Below are 16,331 nucleotides of genomic sequence, written 5' to 3'. Positions count from 1 at the left end.
ATATTTTGGGTATTATGAAATGTGGACTTGATATCTCTCTGGCTATGGAGAGACCATCACCAGAGCCCCCACATTCAGCATGATCTTCATGGTCTTTACTGAAAAAGCCAGCTGTCCCAATCCAATTTCCTCAGTTGCCTGAATCCAGTGTGAGCCTATATATCCTCTAAGTCGCTCTGTAAGAAGTTAATCTTGAATACAGGAGCTAACAGCTAAGCCACTGGTACTGTCCAATTACTTGCACATGGGTTTTTTTGCTTTTGAGTTCTTTAAAATGTCCCGTATAGTAGGACACACGCTGGAATAAACATACTGCTCAATGAAACAAACAAACTACTCCCTATATAACATTTTAAAGAACCAAATTTGGTGTCGTTCAAGACACCGAGAAGTTAGATGCAGGAATTCTCATTGTAGCCCTTGACACATTCATTTTATAGATGCTACTCACGTAATTAGCATATACAATAATTTAAGAATTTAATACTTATGTAGCTCCACAGATATCTTCTTTTTATCCTACAATGAAAACTGAGGCATACTACATAATCAATAAATTCTTTCAATAGAAGATGTGCACACCATATCCACGCACAATACTTTCTGCTGTCTAAACCACCTACACAAATTCTGTTGAATTACAGAAATGGGATACTTAGCACCTATAACAGTGAAAAGGACAGTAATCCCACAGATATTTGAAGAGCCCTACTGCTGGAAAAGAAAAGCTTGCAGATGATGATTCTTTGCTAATTGACTTTTATCTTGTGGTTCATGTGTGGCATTGAGTGCAACAAAGCAAAGTTATTAAAATTTCTGTTCAGGGCATCATTCAGTGACTCATCTCTTTTAATCACACTTTCCAAATAGTCCTGCAAGTCTAATTTACAACACTGTCACCATACGGAATGAGTATTTCTCAAGAAAAATTAAAATCCTTTTAAAATTCAACTCCTTTAACAACAGACCATCATGAGAGTATTGTGATAGTACAGACACTAAATGAAGTCAATGAGTTTGAAGAGCACTTTCTTCGAACACAAGACACAAAATATCACAGAGACATTCTTCCACTCGAGAGCAAACAGGAAGCAATAACATACATACAAGCTAACCCAAACATCTCTTTAAGATCAATTTTAATAACACCATAACAAAAAACTGTAATTGCACCCTTATAAGTTAATGCCTCCCCATCCTCACCACAAAGAGTGGGCTGAAACAAACCCAACACGCAGGTACAGAAAACATTGCTGAGCTGGTTCATTTCCAGCTATGAAGTGGTCACATCCAGTTGAGCAGTATCTCCCCATTTGGTTGCCAACACTTTGCTTAAAATCAGCTTTCAAACAGATGAGAACATGAAGACATTCATCAGGGTCTCAACCACAGGCTGATCTTACTGATCTTCATGTAGTAGCTAACTCCTGCAAAGGTGATCTGCTCACACACCAGCAAGCTGATGAAATTTATGACTACCTGAATGACTACAGTAAGAAAATTCTCCTGTTGGTTCTACCTTATATAACAGACTGGCAGCAATGGTAACAGGCAGCACTTTTCACTGCAGTGATTTTCTGAAAGTTGCAAAGTTGAATTTATATTTTATTTTTTTATAACAACGTTCATGACATGAGGAGTGTGAATTACATTAGAGAAAGAATTATGGGCTCTATAGTCAATAGCATACGGTGCAGCATGGAAGAGCAGACCACTTTGTACACCAAAGCTTTTTGGATATTTTATTTCACTTTTTTTTTTCTGATATGCAAGGAAAAGATTCCTATTAAAGTGCATCTTCCAGGGTACACTATAAAAAAAATTGAACACATTAAAGCAAATCAAGACTAATCAAAAGACAACAAGTTCAAGAACTCCAATAATTAAATCAGATACATTGCTATTTATTTCAAGACAGATTTAAGAATGAATAGCAGTTGATAGCCTGTAAGCCACATAAGCAATATACGATCCTCAGGTTTTACTCTTTAACACATTATGTAAAATTACCTCAACAGAAGTTCTTTGGGTAGTTTTTTGTTAATAAGGGCTTCATCATTATTTGAGAAAACCTGGAAACAGAAAGAAAAATCATCATTTAAAAAGACCAAGAAAAATACCTTTTAGAGAGTCTTTTCACCTGCTAAGGTGCTTAACTCTTTTAAGTTACTGTTAATGTCAAGTTTTCAATGTGTTAGTTGGTAATACTATAAAATTATTTCAACATATGTAAGAGGGCTACTCCCACACATACACCTGTTCTTTCCTAGTGCTAAGATTCAACCGCACAAAAATTGTGGAGCAACTTAATAATCATTAGACAAGCAATCTGAAGCCACACTTACACCCCATACAGAAATATTTTGGGGAGCAGTAAAACTTCTAGCAATAGCAAGACACATACAAACATGCACCAGTTGCACAGTCCTAACACTGTCCCATTACAGAACACAGAAACCAGACACTTTCCAGTTGTTCAGGTCCCTTCCTTCACTGTCTACAGTGGCAATTCTTTGGCCCAGGTATGTGAAGATGATTAATAATCTAAAGATTTAAGGAATTTAATGCCACAGATATGACAGCAACTGCTATAGAAGCAACAGAAGCACCTCAAAAAAACACTACAAGAAAAACTGAAAATGCCTCGCACCCACAAATTCATATTAATAACATATCTCCTAAGAAAAAGAAAATAGAGACTGAAAGAAAATGCCTAAGGGTCAAAGCAGGAAATACTAAGATTATATAGGAAAACGTTTCTGCAAAAGGATAAAAGATCAATGGTTAAACAGAAATACTAAACAGGACTTACAACTTATTGTAAATATTTAGGTTTGAGAAATTTTGCCAGTAGAACACAGCAGTAAACAAAACAGAAGGTGAATCAGAATTTAAGGGACCAAGGCACAGATTGGTGAAAGTCAAAGTCAACAGGGAATCACTTCCCCTCTAAAGAGAAGACCTTTATGGAATCCATTTGCTGTCCACATTACCAGAAACAAAAGCTAGAAAGAGGAATCCAGAATAGCTGAGAATTTTCTGAATGCTAAAAGGTAAACACGAAAACCAGACAAAACAGAAACATGAAAAACAACTGGAAGAAAATTTTCCTCTATGCTTCACTAAGAATATGCTGCTCCTGACTCAAGCATTAGGGAATTACTCTTGGTCATCCTACCATGAACACATATCATATATTTGGTAATTATTTGCTCTGCTTGTTTTTTCAAAAAAAAGGGAAAAAAAAAAGGAAGCGCAAAAAGAGGTGGTTCTGAAAAAAGGTACATCAAGCAAAGAATGAAAAAAAAAAAAGCTGAATATAAGCAAACGAATAAACAAAACTAAGATTAGAAAATTTGAATTTCCTTCTGGCTGCCAACAAGAACCTTTTTTCCTCTTCCAGTACATCCCATGCTGATTTCAAGTCTAACTGTATACTACTGTTTCTCAATTTTGACACAACAGCAAAAGTCACTTTCTTCACCCGCCACCTCTGTCCACGGTTATACACACATCTAAGAATAATAAAACTCTCAACTTTCAATAGGCCCAACAGGTTTAATCAAGCTTCCTTGTCCTGCAACTGGAGCAGCACAGTTGTCCACAGACTGGTGACTGTAGGCATTCAAAGTGTAAAACACCTACGCATATAGATGTCAAAAGGATAATTCTAGTTCCTTAAGAGAGACATTCTTGGCTTTAAGCGGTTCCACATGGCTGGCCACAGGTTGAGGTTTGCTCAGGTTCTGCTTTACATCCGATAACCATTGCTGTTGTTATTTTCAGCCTTTATGCTGAAATACACTAGGTACCTCAAGACTGGTTTTAGAATTGGTTAAGCACTTCTGAGCTTGGCAATTCATCCATTTATGAAATATCTGTGCATATGCCATTTTAATATCATATGCTACTCGCAGTTTGTAGCTTATAGCCTGAAAACATCAGTATATACTGGGATGTTTTAGAAGAAAACATAGTCAAAACATAGGCCTAATTGCATTTATTGCAGCACTCATTCCAAAAAAGGAGACACATGCCATCTTCAGAGAACTTTAGATCATTAAAGAGCAAAGTGTGTTACAGGTTTAAAAACCATTAAGTTGCCAAAGAGGAAGCTACTGCCATGAGAGCACATAAGGTCTGTGGCAAAACAGACAAGTGAACTTGTTAATTCTTACCTGGAATCTAAACATTCAGTATCACAGACCACTACAAATCCTCTTTCAACTCAATTATTCTATAGTTGCAGATAATTTCTCAAAAGTTACATCATCTAGCATACACTTCCCACTTACGTGCCTAAATGGACACTTTTAAATAAAGCTACTTTGCAGACTGCTATTGGTTTCCACGTGTGCCATCACTTTGCCAGTACAAAAGCTGTTATTATCAGTTTTTTCTTTACACTGTACATTCCCAGATGTACAGCAACATGTATATATGGTCACTGTATGAAGCTGATACAGCTTTTAAGTTAGTAAGGTATAAGCATGTTACTACTTGATACTACTACAATGCATGCTCAGGACAAGGTATTTTTCTGCTGAGGCCAAGGAAAATCTCAACCTCCAACCAAACTGCCAGCTCCTATAGGAAAAGGGCTTATGATCTCTGTATGTTAGACTTTTAACTTGAAGTTGGACTATAAACTGTTTCGAATACATGACAGCAGATACAACCAATATGGTTGCATTTAGGAAACCCAGTTAAAACTGAAAAAAATACAGCTTTTACTACTGAATATAAGAGTGCAACTGGCCCAGACACACAAGGTACCATGTCAGTGGCACAAGTCAAAGATGAGGCCACAAACAGATTTGAAGCTGTTTTCACTCAAACAGTAAATTATGCATTAGCTATAGTTGTATCATAAAGTATTATTCCTATGGAATAAGAATATTTAGAAAAAAAAAAGCACAAAGAGAGAAGGTGCAAACAAGATAATGTATTTACGTAATGTATTTATTCTTTGAACATTTCCCGATAATCTAAAATTTCCATTAATAAATACTGTGAGCACATTTATGTATCACTTCTGTGAATAAATAGTGCCATCCTTTTTATTTTTTGCTTGATTTTTACCACATACCTCCTAGTTTTCTGTTTCTTTTTATTAAAAAAAAAAGTCAAGGAAGTGTTCAATCACTGTAAAAAAATATTCTAATAATCTTGTCAAATATGATTTATTTTTCTTCAGTTACATGTAATGCTGACAAAGATATGCACTCACAATACCAGTATACAATAACACAAAATAATTAAGAATACTGTGGATGTAGAAAGAGTATTTCTTCTTTCTCTGCCTTTGCATTTGGTAGCAAGTTTGACTGTGTTAATGACCAGGTATCTGAAACCCTAGAAAAGTGTGGATTTAACTGTACTAAAATCCAAAATACAACCAACAAATCTGTGCACAAGGAAAAAGGATAGGTGAAATTGAACGTATGTGATAAACATTACTCTAAAACCAGCTCTAAATTTCCTGTAAACATAAGAAGATATATGGAAAAATCTCTACATTCTTAACGGAATTGTGAGAAAAACCCACGAGAGAAAACTATAATTGCTTATTACTTGAATCTTGAGCAATTTCTTACATTCCTTAACTGACCTCTCTTGGTATCTTCACTGCACTTTTGAAAGACTGGCTCTTATGAGCTAAAAAGGGAGAATTTCCATTAAAAAATTATCTGGTACTCGCTTACACTAAATTTCTTCAGCAACTATCACTTTTTTTTTAATAAATAAAGTATCCATTGTGTAAATCTCTCAAATCCAAAAAGAATAATTGCTCCCTTTTGCTTTCCCTTCCATATTATTAAGCATACTAATTGCCACTAGTCCTAGAATATAACTTCTTGGTACACCACAGTTAGCAACACCTATTATTCTCTTCTAGTCTAAGAGTTACTGATAAAGCTTTCCTGTTTTCACCAAAATCAATGAGTTGAAGAAAACTTTTCTGATGGAGTTGCGCATTTGTCATTATGGCAAAGAACTGTAATATGCTCAAAAAAACTTCATTTTTCTCTATGAAGAAACAAAGCAATATTCATTCTCGTTTATCATGCTTATCCAAAACATTTAGAAGTTCCCTTCAACTAGTATTTCAAGATCAAAATAAGGCTATACTACCAAATTTGTTGATAGCGCTTACGTTTTTTTAAAGATGCAGTTCTGTTGTCATTCAGTCCTCTATTGAAGAGGACTATTTTCTTTACAGATGAAAGTTTTGTCAGCAGCTCAGCCATGATGGCTCAGTCTCACAGATATATTTATGTATCTAATTTTCACTGAAATCACAGCAGATAACTTCCAACCTGTCAACTTTTCAAATCGAAAGTTATTAAAAACCAGACTCTCAAAAATAGCCTGGCTTAGTAGTGTGCTAAAGTGATTAATTATGGGTAAATGTATATTTGGGAAAGAGGGAAGATGATGTATGAGAGACACCAAAGAACATAAACAAAGAGAGAAGACAGATATATTCTGACAACAAGGCTGAGTTATTTATCAAATCAGGAATAAAACCCAATGTAGGGTCATTGTCACAAATGGAGATAGTAGTTTCAAATCAAATCCATACATTTCCCTTCTCCTATGGCTGACAGAGCAAACATCCTAGTTATATTATAAATATTATCATATGTAAAAAGCATCAAGTCTTCCAGGTTTTTCTCAGCAAGAACAGTATTTGCTTAGTATTATTTATGTAATAATAGGCATCGTAAGAACAAGATATTTAAAAAGAAGCTCCTGATAAAATAAAGTTTTATTCAGTTCTTCTGATTGAAGATTTTTGTTACCAAACACAAACCCCACCAGCTTGCTGCACATCTCTTTCCATCAATGGAGACACCTAATTGTTGCCTGTGCAATTTCCCCTTCACCATGCTATTGAAATTGCCTCTTGCTATAGTAGCAGGAAAGCCAGCAGATCAGTTTTGCTACCCAAAGCAGTTCACAAGTTCATTACTAAACTAATGAGTGGCATTCTAAAAACCTCTCTGTTTAAACACAGCAGAAAAATGGAGGAGGAAGACGAAAAGGGAAAACAATCTTCCTTTACTATAAATTTATGATTATCTCATGTTACACTATAGAGTGCTCGCTAATGGTCAGAGAATTGCTGCTAGTTGGTGCTTCCTCCAGAAATGTACAATTAATGCATTAGACTTAGGCAGACTGGCAGAATCATTTAACACCACGCAAGCAGCAAAATGTAACCGTATCCAGGCAACAAAAGGAGTGTTAGACAGGCAAAGAGATACACATTGCCAACAGCACTGAAATAACTGTTACTGAAGACACAACAGCTGACAGCACAGGGCTGGTGTTAAATTAGAACCCATGATAAAGCTTTCCATATAATTGATAAAGTTACGACACAGCAAAGCAAACCTCGAAAGGTGATCCCATCTCAAACCAAGCCGTCTACAGTGGAGACAGACTGGCAAAGTCTTCTATTTCAACACACAGACACTATCTACCCTCTAGGCTCTCACTCCTATACTCCTGCTGCTCGCTGTGCTCTATCTCAGTCTTCGTGCACTTTAAAAATCCCAGACATCCCGGTCTGTTGTGGTTGCTAACCTCTATTTTCCTCAGACACCCTCTACCAGCAGCACCCAGGGTATTCAGTAGGCTTCTAGCTTCCTCCTCACTGCCAGATACCCACTGGATCTTATGTCCTGGTCTTTCCTCGGGATATTTTCTCTTCCAGCACTGACAGTTCGAAAAGCAACTAACACCTCATATCAAAGCCTTTTGTTCTTACTTTGTTGGTCATCTTAAACGGTGAAGACTTACTTTCAGAGAATAAGATCAAGTATACCTGAGAACCTCTCTCTTTCCACAATGCCTTCCACTGATCTAGGGCTGCCTATAAGGGCCAAATTGCTTTTAATGTTTCCCCAGAATAAGTGCTGTCCAATATAATAAAACCTGCCAGGCAGACGCAGCTGGCCACACTGCTGCTTGGTTTTCTTCCAGAAGAGCCATCATTCGTGTTTTGCCAGCACTAATATTCCTACGACATCATTCAGATCTTACTGGAGGGCATCAGTCTCGCTCTGCAAAGCTCTGTTCTCACTGGGTGATAGATCGAGATCATTTGTAAACTCCAGAGCTGATGTCTGTAGCTGCACAACTCTATCTTGAGGCCTTTGGCTGCTCCAACTCAACTGCCTTTCAGCGTGGAACAGGAGGTGCTTGGAGGTTGCCTTGCCTGCTGTCTTGAGCACACCAGCTCATTCTCAGTCAACCAAATAGCATGCATTGCCTTTTCCTGTGTGTTTTTCAAAAGGGCAGTCACCTATTGACAACATATTTGGAAATCACCAATCAAATATTTTCAAGAGTATGGCTTAATTACTGCAAGTCGTACTAAAGCCTAACAGGTTAGCCTGACCTGCCCATCCTTTAATGCAAGACTTAACCTCACCTCCCACAAAGTCACTAAAGAGACACATCTTAAGCCCCACATATTAAGCATACTTTCACATACTACTGTCCTACTAGTGCTGTTATTGAAGGTGCTGTGAAACCAATTTATCTAAATATTTAATTATTTGTAAATTCTGATACAAACCAAAGAGGCATAGAACAAACCCAAAGTTGCATAAATTTTTCTGTACCCTATCAACATTTCAGACTGACTTGAGTGTGATAGTTCCTACTTTAACTTGTTAAAAAAAATACGAATGGGAAAACCAATAGTTTGCACAAGTAGTGATTGACCTAAATACATGCAGGCACAAAATTCAGTTGAAAGACAGCATTTTATCAATAGTTACTATCATGCAGCTGATGCTTGGCAGCCTGCATGACAGAAAACATTAGGTTCAATCCAATACCTAACCAAAAGAAATACTTTTATTTGCAGAAAAGGTTTGCAAGTTTTGCTTCCCCGAGGTTACTCTGATAGAAGCTATATAGAAGACTAACCCTCCGTGCAAGTTATGATCCACCTAGTTCACACTGTCTTTTAAAGCATCTTATTCTAACCACTACCAGAGATGTCAAAACAAACCTGAACCCAAAGGAAAAATAAACTACCCCTTCCCCAGTCTTTCATGACTAGAGACTGGTTCAGGCCAGGAAAAAAAAAGTATCCAACAATTACTGTTTAAACACAAGGAAGCATGGGAAAAGCTGTTAATTGTATCCTTCTATATTCTATAAACAAACATAAAAGCTGAAAAAACAGGTCTGACAAAGTTTCATCCTCATCATCTGTTAGTCATATACTGATCAATAAATCTTGTCTTCAGTTTGATTTCTTTTTAAAAAATATATAAAAATATTGAATTTTTTCATCTTCAGGTATTTATCCATTATTACTCTTTTACGATTATGCAGTTCCAAATAAATACAGTCCATAATGAAGCATTTAGACATTATTTCCCCCAAAAAATAATAGTAATAAAAAAGCAGCATTCACTGCTGAGTTTAGACTGCTAAAGGTATCTAATCAGGAACATCAACAGTTAAATCTACAAATCACTTTCAAGTGCAATATGGGGAAACCCATATCATCTACTTTACGGGCTTGGAGATCAGCACACCTGTGGCAGAAAATTAGGATCATATGCATGAAGCAGTTGTTGATTGTAGCCCATCACAAGGCTAGATCATGTATTGTACAGATTACATGCTTTCTTTTTCTTGATCAGGTAAATAACAATCCCTCCTTAAGCATCAAGCAGGGACTCAAATGCAATTTACAAAAATCTAAGTTCAAAATACCTGAGAAAGGCTCTTTCCTTTCACCACCCAAGTAACTTTGAAACTCCAAGCAGAACTACTGGAATAGGTTCTAAGGCAGCTTCCATCACAACATTCACGGGGACTATATGCTCAAAGTACAATTTGTTTCATCACCAAAGTTATTAATTTGATTTCACGCAGTCTTGCAGAATCATGTTGTATAATACACATTCTCAGACATTCAGATCATGATAGGTTTCTGGAAAATGAGGCTGAGAGAAAAGTCAGTGCCCATTTGTTTTAACGCAGCAATATTTGATTACGGATAGCCATTCAGTCTCAGCTATCCAAATTCAATCACATCACAGATACATCAGAGCCCTTAGGAGCACACTTTTCAAAACTCCTCTGAATCATCACTTCTGCATACAGTTCTTTTTACTGCCATACATATGGCAAGTCTCAAATATTAGCATACAAATGAGCAAACTGATGGCACGAAAACGGAGACCTGAAATCCTCTCAGAGTTTGCATACTGAGATTCCATTTCCCCAAGAGTTTGCACCATTCTAATTTGGAGTGACACAACCCTCCATCCAGCCACACAATCCCACATCCAGAAAAGCAATTATTTTACTTACTGCACTTAGCTCAAACTGTAAATGAAATTACAGCTTAAGTCCTGACTGCATGTTTGAAGGAGAATCCCTTCTAAGCACCGGTGAAACAAAAATTTTCAGTACTAATATTTGCACCCCCCAACATAACCGCTTTTCAAAAATATATTTGAGACTTAAAAGGTATATTTCATTACCGAAATTATTCTATAGCTTCTACAAAGCCATTTCAAAGCAGTGCTTGATCTGCATCATAAACACCATGTCAGAACTGATGGCTTTCCTAGTACTGAGAGTGTGAAATCTTTATTATGAAGAGCAAACCTCCTCTGCAAGGCAATTTCCCTAGAGTATGAAACAGAAAAAGATGACACAAAATCTGTGTTGTGGGTGCACACACCATATATGTAGTATGTAATTAATAAAAGCTTTTGATTATAATAAAAAAATTAAGTACCTCATCAGGACTACAAGCAGCAATTATTACCGACTTCAAAGGAAATAGCATCATAGTAGCATTTCCAAAGCATCTCTTTCAAAGTGTTCTAAGAAAGGTAAGAGGTTGAGATTTAGGAGAGAAACTGGACATTCGATTGTTAGTATTTGCCAAAATTTATGGTTATTGAATTTCTACGGAAATAAAATAACCTTGATACTTTTGCTTAGGAAGTAGATTATAGACTATTTGCAGAACAAGTACACTCAGACAGATTAGCCCTTAATATTTAGATAACTACTACATAACATCAAGTCATGATATGGAAATGTCTTTCCTCTGTGAAGCTCTGACCTCAATTTCAACCTGTGAAGACAGACAAGCTTGACATACTGGTAGAGTTTCACACTTATGCAGATTTGATGATGTCTTGTCTCCTTATTGATTTAAATTTACAGAACATACTGGTTAACCAGTTGAGCAGCAATCAAATCCCATGAAAACGGCATTTTCTTTTTCCTTCTGCCCAAAGGAGAACACAGGAAAACAATGGGACAGAAAAAGAGATAATACCATGAAATATGGCCACTGTTTTAAGTGTAGCAGCTTGATACCAAATTTTAAGTACTTGCTTGTGGATTACACAGCTGCAACTTGTGGTTCCAAGCAGTCATAAACGCACAAGCCCAGAAAAGGGCATGTTTCCAGTTACAGTCCTCCTCTAGCATGAGTGCAGTGGTTCCTCCAATGCAAAGATAACAACCCAGAGGGAAACACTTAAGAGGTTGGATGAAGCCGATTATATCAGCTGAGGTGCCCTGTATTTTAAATAATGCAGCTATTGTTGCATTTCCATTACCTCTCTGTACCAAATAAATTATTTTAGTCCATTTAAACACCTAAATTCATACTGTAATTCTGCTTGGGGTTTTTTTAGGCAGGGGAAGGCACAGCAGGGAGACAACAGATTGGGTGGGGATAGGAGGAAGGTCATTGGAGTCAGCAAAAATTATGTATCCTACAGATTCTGTACTTTCTTTTTCTTGATCAGGTAAATAACAAATCCCTTCTCAGGCAACAGACATTCAAATGCAATTTGCCAAAGCCTAAATTGAAAATGCTTGAGAAAGGTACTTCCCTTTGACCATTCAAGTAACTTTGAGACTCAAAGCAGAAATACTGGAATATAACCTAAGGCAGCTTCCACCACAATACCATTCACAGGGATTGTACTCAGAATGAATCTCATCACAAAAATAATCCATTTGGTTTCACACAATCTTGAAGAATCACACTATCTACATGGATTCTGAGACATTTATGAATGTCCATATTTTGAAAAATTAGTCTAGGAGAAAATTCTGATCTTCACGAACTACTAGTACAAAAATCCTTAAATCTCAAGAACAACTAGTTCAAACTTCAATAGACATGTATAAGAAATTTCTTGATCCTGAAAAATATACAAGGAATTGACAGAGGAGGTACCAGTATTCTGTGAATTTTAAGTCCATCATTATATTCGTTTCATGCCTTATGTGCATCTTTTTCTGTTGTAACAACAAATAAAAACTTCCTGCTTTTTTAAGAATGCAAATCTGACTTTCACCATTTAGAAGTTACAACCTTCATTCTCAGAAGCTTTACAATTAGAATATCCCACTCTGTGTTAAAAGTTCAAGTGGGAAAGCTATTTTGTAAAAGCTCAGACCCCTGGAGCCAATCCTATCACATTAAAATCAAGCCACACAAAATCCATAGCTCAAGTATGGTCAGAAATTATAACGGTTTTTGCATTGTGCTATAACATAAAGAGAAAAGGAAAAAAAAAAAAAAAAAAGAAAAAAAAACCTATGGAGTATTCAGATCACCTTCCTAAAAAGGTTACTGGAAAGAATGTAAGTGAATATTGTGGCTATTGTCTTAACTACCTGGAGGCTACAGTCTGAACAGTGACAGAGAACTCACTGGTTTCACTATTTCATCTGGTTTTGTCCTACTTAGCGTATCCTGTATGTATGTATTTCTGATTCAGTTGAAACACTACCAAAACTATCACACAAGTTGGTAACAATTTATATTAACTTAGAGCAGTCATTCTGATTTCTAATTGACAAAACAGCTGAAGTACTGTTAATGTGTAGCCTTCTGCTGGCATTCAGATCGATACTGTCACAGTGCCAAGATTAGTACTACTTTTCTACACTAACCTAAAAATAGTTGCCATGCTTCAGTGAAAATCTGACTTTTATTTTAAACTTTCCAAATCTGCTAGCCCCATATTATCCCTAGTTTTAACCAAGATGAGTAAATATTACAGTCTATTGTCAAAATAAGAAAGCAGTAAGTTAATGGTCCTTCTGATTTGTAGGAACACTGATATTCCCTATAATAAAAGGTCTGATGTTAATTGGTCAAAACTGATTCCTTCCTCACGTCTCCTGCATTTTAAACTATGCAGCTATTAAGAATTAAGAGGGAAAAAAAAACCTAAACAGGACTAACCCTGTAACATAGAGCAACTCACATATAAGCATTCATTGAATAAAATATCTGAAAAATATGAAAAGAATACAAAAAGTGATGCTATTTCATCCTTTTCAACTAAAGAGCTGCCCAATACAAGATTTTGCAAAGCAGTAAAGCCTATCTGGTATAATTCATGAGCTTTTACCTTGCTGTTATAGCAACAGTTCACTGCTTCTTTGCAGATTCTACGTCTGCTGAGTTTAGACTGCTAAAGGTATCTAATCAGGAACGTCAAAATGGACCATGAAGGAAAACTCCATAACTGGAGTTTGGTAAATGGAAAATGTTTATTTTTATTGTGAAACAGTTTATAAAACACTTTGTTCATTGTTTTTCAGTCTGTAATTTTTCCTAAGTTTAGAACAGGAGATGAATCCATATTATTCAAATGACTTTTAAGATACTCCATACCAGAGAAGATACAGCACAACATGTGATGGAATACTAATGTGAAGTAGGATATGTCATTAAGCTGCATCATAATCACTTCACTAATACCACACCATCCCCCGCCTCATTCACTGCTATTTACTCTTCCTTGTAGCAACAGATAAATTCTGAAACCTTTGCAAATCAAATCCAACGTGATTCTACATAAAACCATACTGCAGTCTAACTCTACTGTTATTCCAAATCACAGTTTAGTTTTCAAGGTTGTTTTGCTGAGGTTCAAAACATAAAGGCTAGAATCAAGAAGAAACAGAAGGCAAACTGCAGAAGAAAGAGGAGGAGAATGAAAAAGTCTTCATGCAAAAGAAGAAGGGAAAGAAAAGGTACAACACCCCAGGAATATGCTTCTTCCCTTTGTAAGGCTAAGCGCTCCTTCTCCCTCTCCAGAACTTGCCGCAGGAAACCTACTATGTTTACACACACATAAATATACGCATAAAGTGATTTTCTGCCTTAAGACACTGTGCATTTCCCCATGTGTGAAAGGCTAGCAACTGTGACTACTTCTTGTATAAAAATATCACTGCGAAGCATTAAGTTGTAATTGAAAACGGCGATCATATCAATATCCTTTCCAAACATGTCACGCCTGTCCATACTCACTCCCCCTTACACGCCTTGTCATCTTCCTTTCACAAACATAACAATGCACCTCTCCCCTGCTACTCGCTGTGTACATGTACAGTATCACATTCCCACATACTCTCCCCACAGAGCAAACCTTAACCACACTTCCTCCTTTGCTGCACCCTCCAAACACATATGCTCCATGAAACACTATCTCTACATGCAGATGCAACAAACCTCATGCACACCACATACATACCACTGAACTATTTTATTTATAAATGCATCTGTGCATGCACATAAACCACCACAGCTACGCATACTCACACATATAAGCAACTGCCACTGTATAGACATGAAATACCATACCTTGTATCTGCTACATACATACAAAAGTACAGATAATCCTTGCAACACCCACAGCATACATGCCTATAAAAATACCCACATACTATGCCACACCCAACATTCACTATACACACACACAAGCCCACACCTGACAGCAGTATACAGACATAACTACGTACACACAATGCCATGTCATGTCCCTGCACATAATGTCATATCTCTGCTACAACACAAATGCACACATATCCAAAGCCCAAATCATAGCAGATACACACACATACTGACACAGAGGTGTAATATTACCTTCATGTCCTGTACTTTCGCTATACACACACATCCCAGGCCACACGCTGGCCTATTGCACATGCATAAATATAGAGCACAGCGCCCACCCCAGCACTCCATGCACCCACACTGTAACACCCCACATCTGCTCTGTGCGCCGACACACACATCAGCATCATCCCTACTTTACACAGGGGGACGACACACCTCTCGCATGCCCCAGTCGCTTTATAGAACCCTATACACAAGTTATCACCCCTGTGTCACACAGGGGGACAACACACCCCCGGACCACCCAACACACAGGCAGACCCCCACCATGACTGCTCCGACGTTACACGGGGAGGCGAGACACCCGTCACGCCTCACGCACAGACACAGCCTCCCCCCGTCTGTGCTACAGCGAGGCACAACGCAGCCCCACCTGCTACGCGCAGACAGACGCCCTCTCTCCTCCCCACCGTTACGGGCGGGACGGCACAGCCCGCCACGGCCCCCCTGCAACCGCAGCCCGCTCCCCTCGCCGTGCAGGGCCGCCCGACCAGCCCCACATCCACACCGCCACGCCGCACACACGCCCGTACCCGCGCACCCCCGCCCGCCAAGCGCAGACATTCCGCCTGCCCCGGCCGCCACCCCTCCCCTCGGCGCGACGGGCCCGCCCGCCGCACGGCCCTGCGGCCGCTCCACACAGCCCGGCCAGCGGCAGCTCCCCTCTGCGGCGCCGGACACCTGCCCGCCCCGCCCCGCCTCGCCACCGCTCCCCGCCCCAGGCCCCAAGCGGCCGGGCCAGCCCCCTAACGCCCGGCAGCGGGGGGCGGCGGGGCGGGCCTGGCCGGGCCGGGCCGCGGGCTCACCATGGCAGAGGCGCCACGGCGAGGCCGGTTGTCCTGGCGACGGGGAGCCCCGAGGAGGGCGCCAGGTGCACAGCCCGCGCGCGCGCCAGCCACCGCCGCTGCCAGAGCTGGGTCGGGGCGGTGCCGCCGCCGGCTTCACGTGACCGGCACCGCCCCTGCGCGGTGGGGCCGGGCCCGGGCGCCCCGCCCCTCTCGGCTGCCGGCCCCGCCCTCCCGCCTCAGGTGGCGCCGTGAGGGGCGGTGGTGACGCGGCGGCCGGGGGCCGTTCATGCACACTGGCCCGGCGGTGGTCCGGGAGGGTCCCGAGCTTGTCAGCTCGGTGAGGGAGGGCTGTCGTCCTGGCCCGGCCGCTCCCGCGGCTCTCATGCAGCCACCTTTCCTGCCGGTGGGATGGCACCGGTGTCCCTCATCGGCCGGCCCCGGGGGCTCAGGGGAGTTTATGTGTGCGGGAGGGCCAGTGCAGCTGCCAGGGGGCACCGGTCCCGGCTACGTACTCTCCTAAAGGTCTGCCGGGTGTTGCTGGTGCAGCCACA

The 16,331-nt window shown here is 39.7% G+C and overlaps 1 protein-coding gene across 2 annotated transcripts in view; it reads right to left on the bottom strand.

The window, feature by feature from the left end:
- Positions 1–15,948, bottom strand: part of FBXL2 (F-box and leucine rich repeat protein 2) — a 50,433-nt gene extending 34,485 nt beyond the window's left edge. The window contains exons 1-2 of one of the 2 annotated variants that reach the window (XM_065830459.2): positions 15,799–15,948; positions 2,011–2,072 (exon numbers count right to left, since the gene is read on the bottom strand). In XM_065830459.2, coding sequence (XP_065686531.1) covers positions 2,011–2,072; positions 15,799–15,801 — 65 coding nt within the window. In that variant the 5' untranslated portion in view covers positions 15,802–15,948. Of the gene's footprint in view, positions 1–2,010; positions 2,073–10,783; positions 10,853–15,798 lie in introns of those variants that run through there. The other variant, XM_071804803.1, reaches the window with a different exon arrangement.
- Between the last annotated feature and the right edge of the window lie 383 nt (positions 15,949–16,331).

Source organism: Patagioenas fasciata, chromosome 2, assembly GCF_037038585.1.
Source record: "Patagioenas fasciata isolate bPatFas1 chromosome 2, bPatFas1.hap1, whole genome shotgun sequence".
NCBI classification, from domain to species: domain Eukaryota; kingdom Metazoa; phylum Chordata; class Aves; order Columbiformes; family Columbidae; genus Patagioenas; species Patagioenas fasciata.
This window is presented reverse-complemented; position numbering and strand designations above follow the sequence as displayed.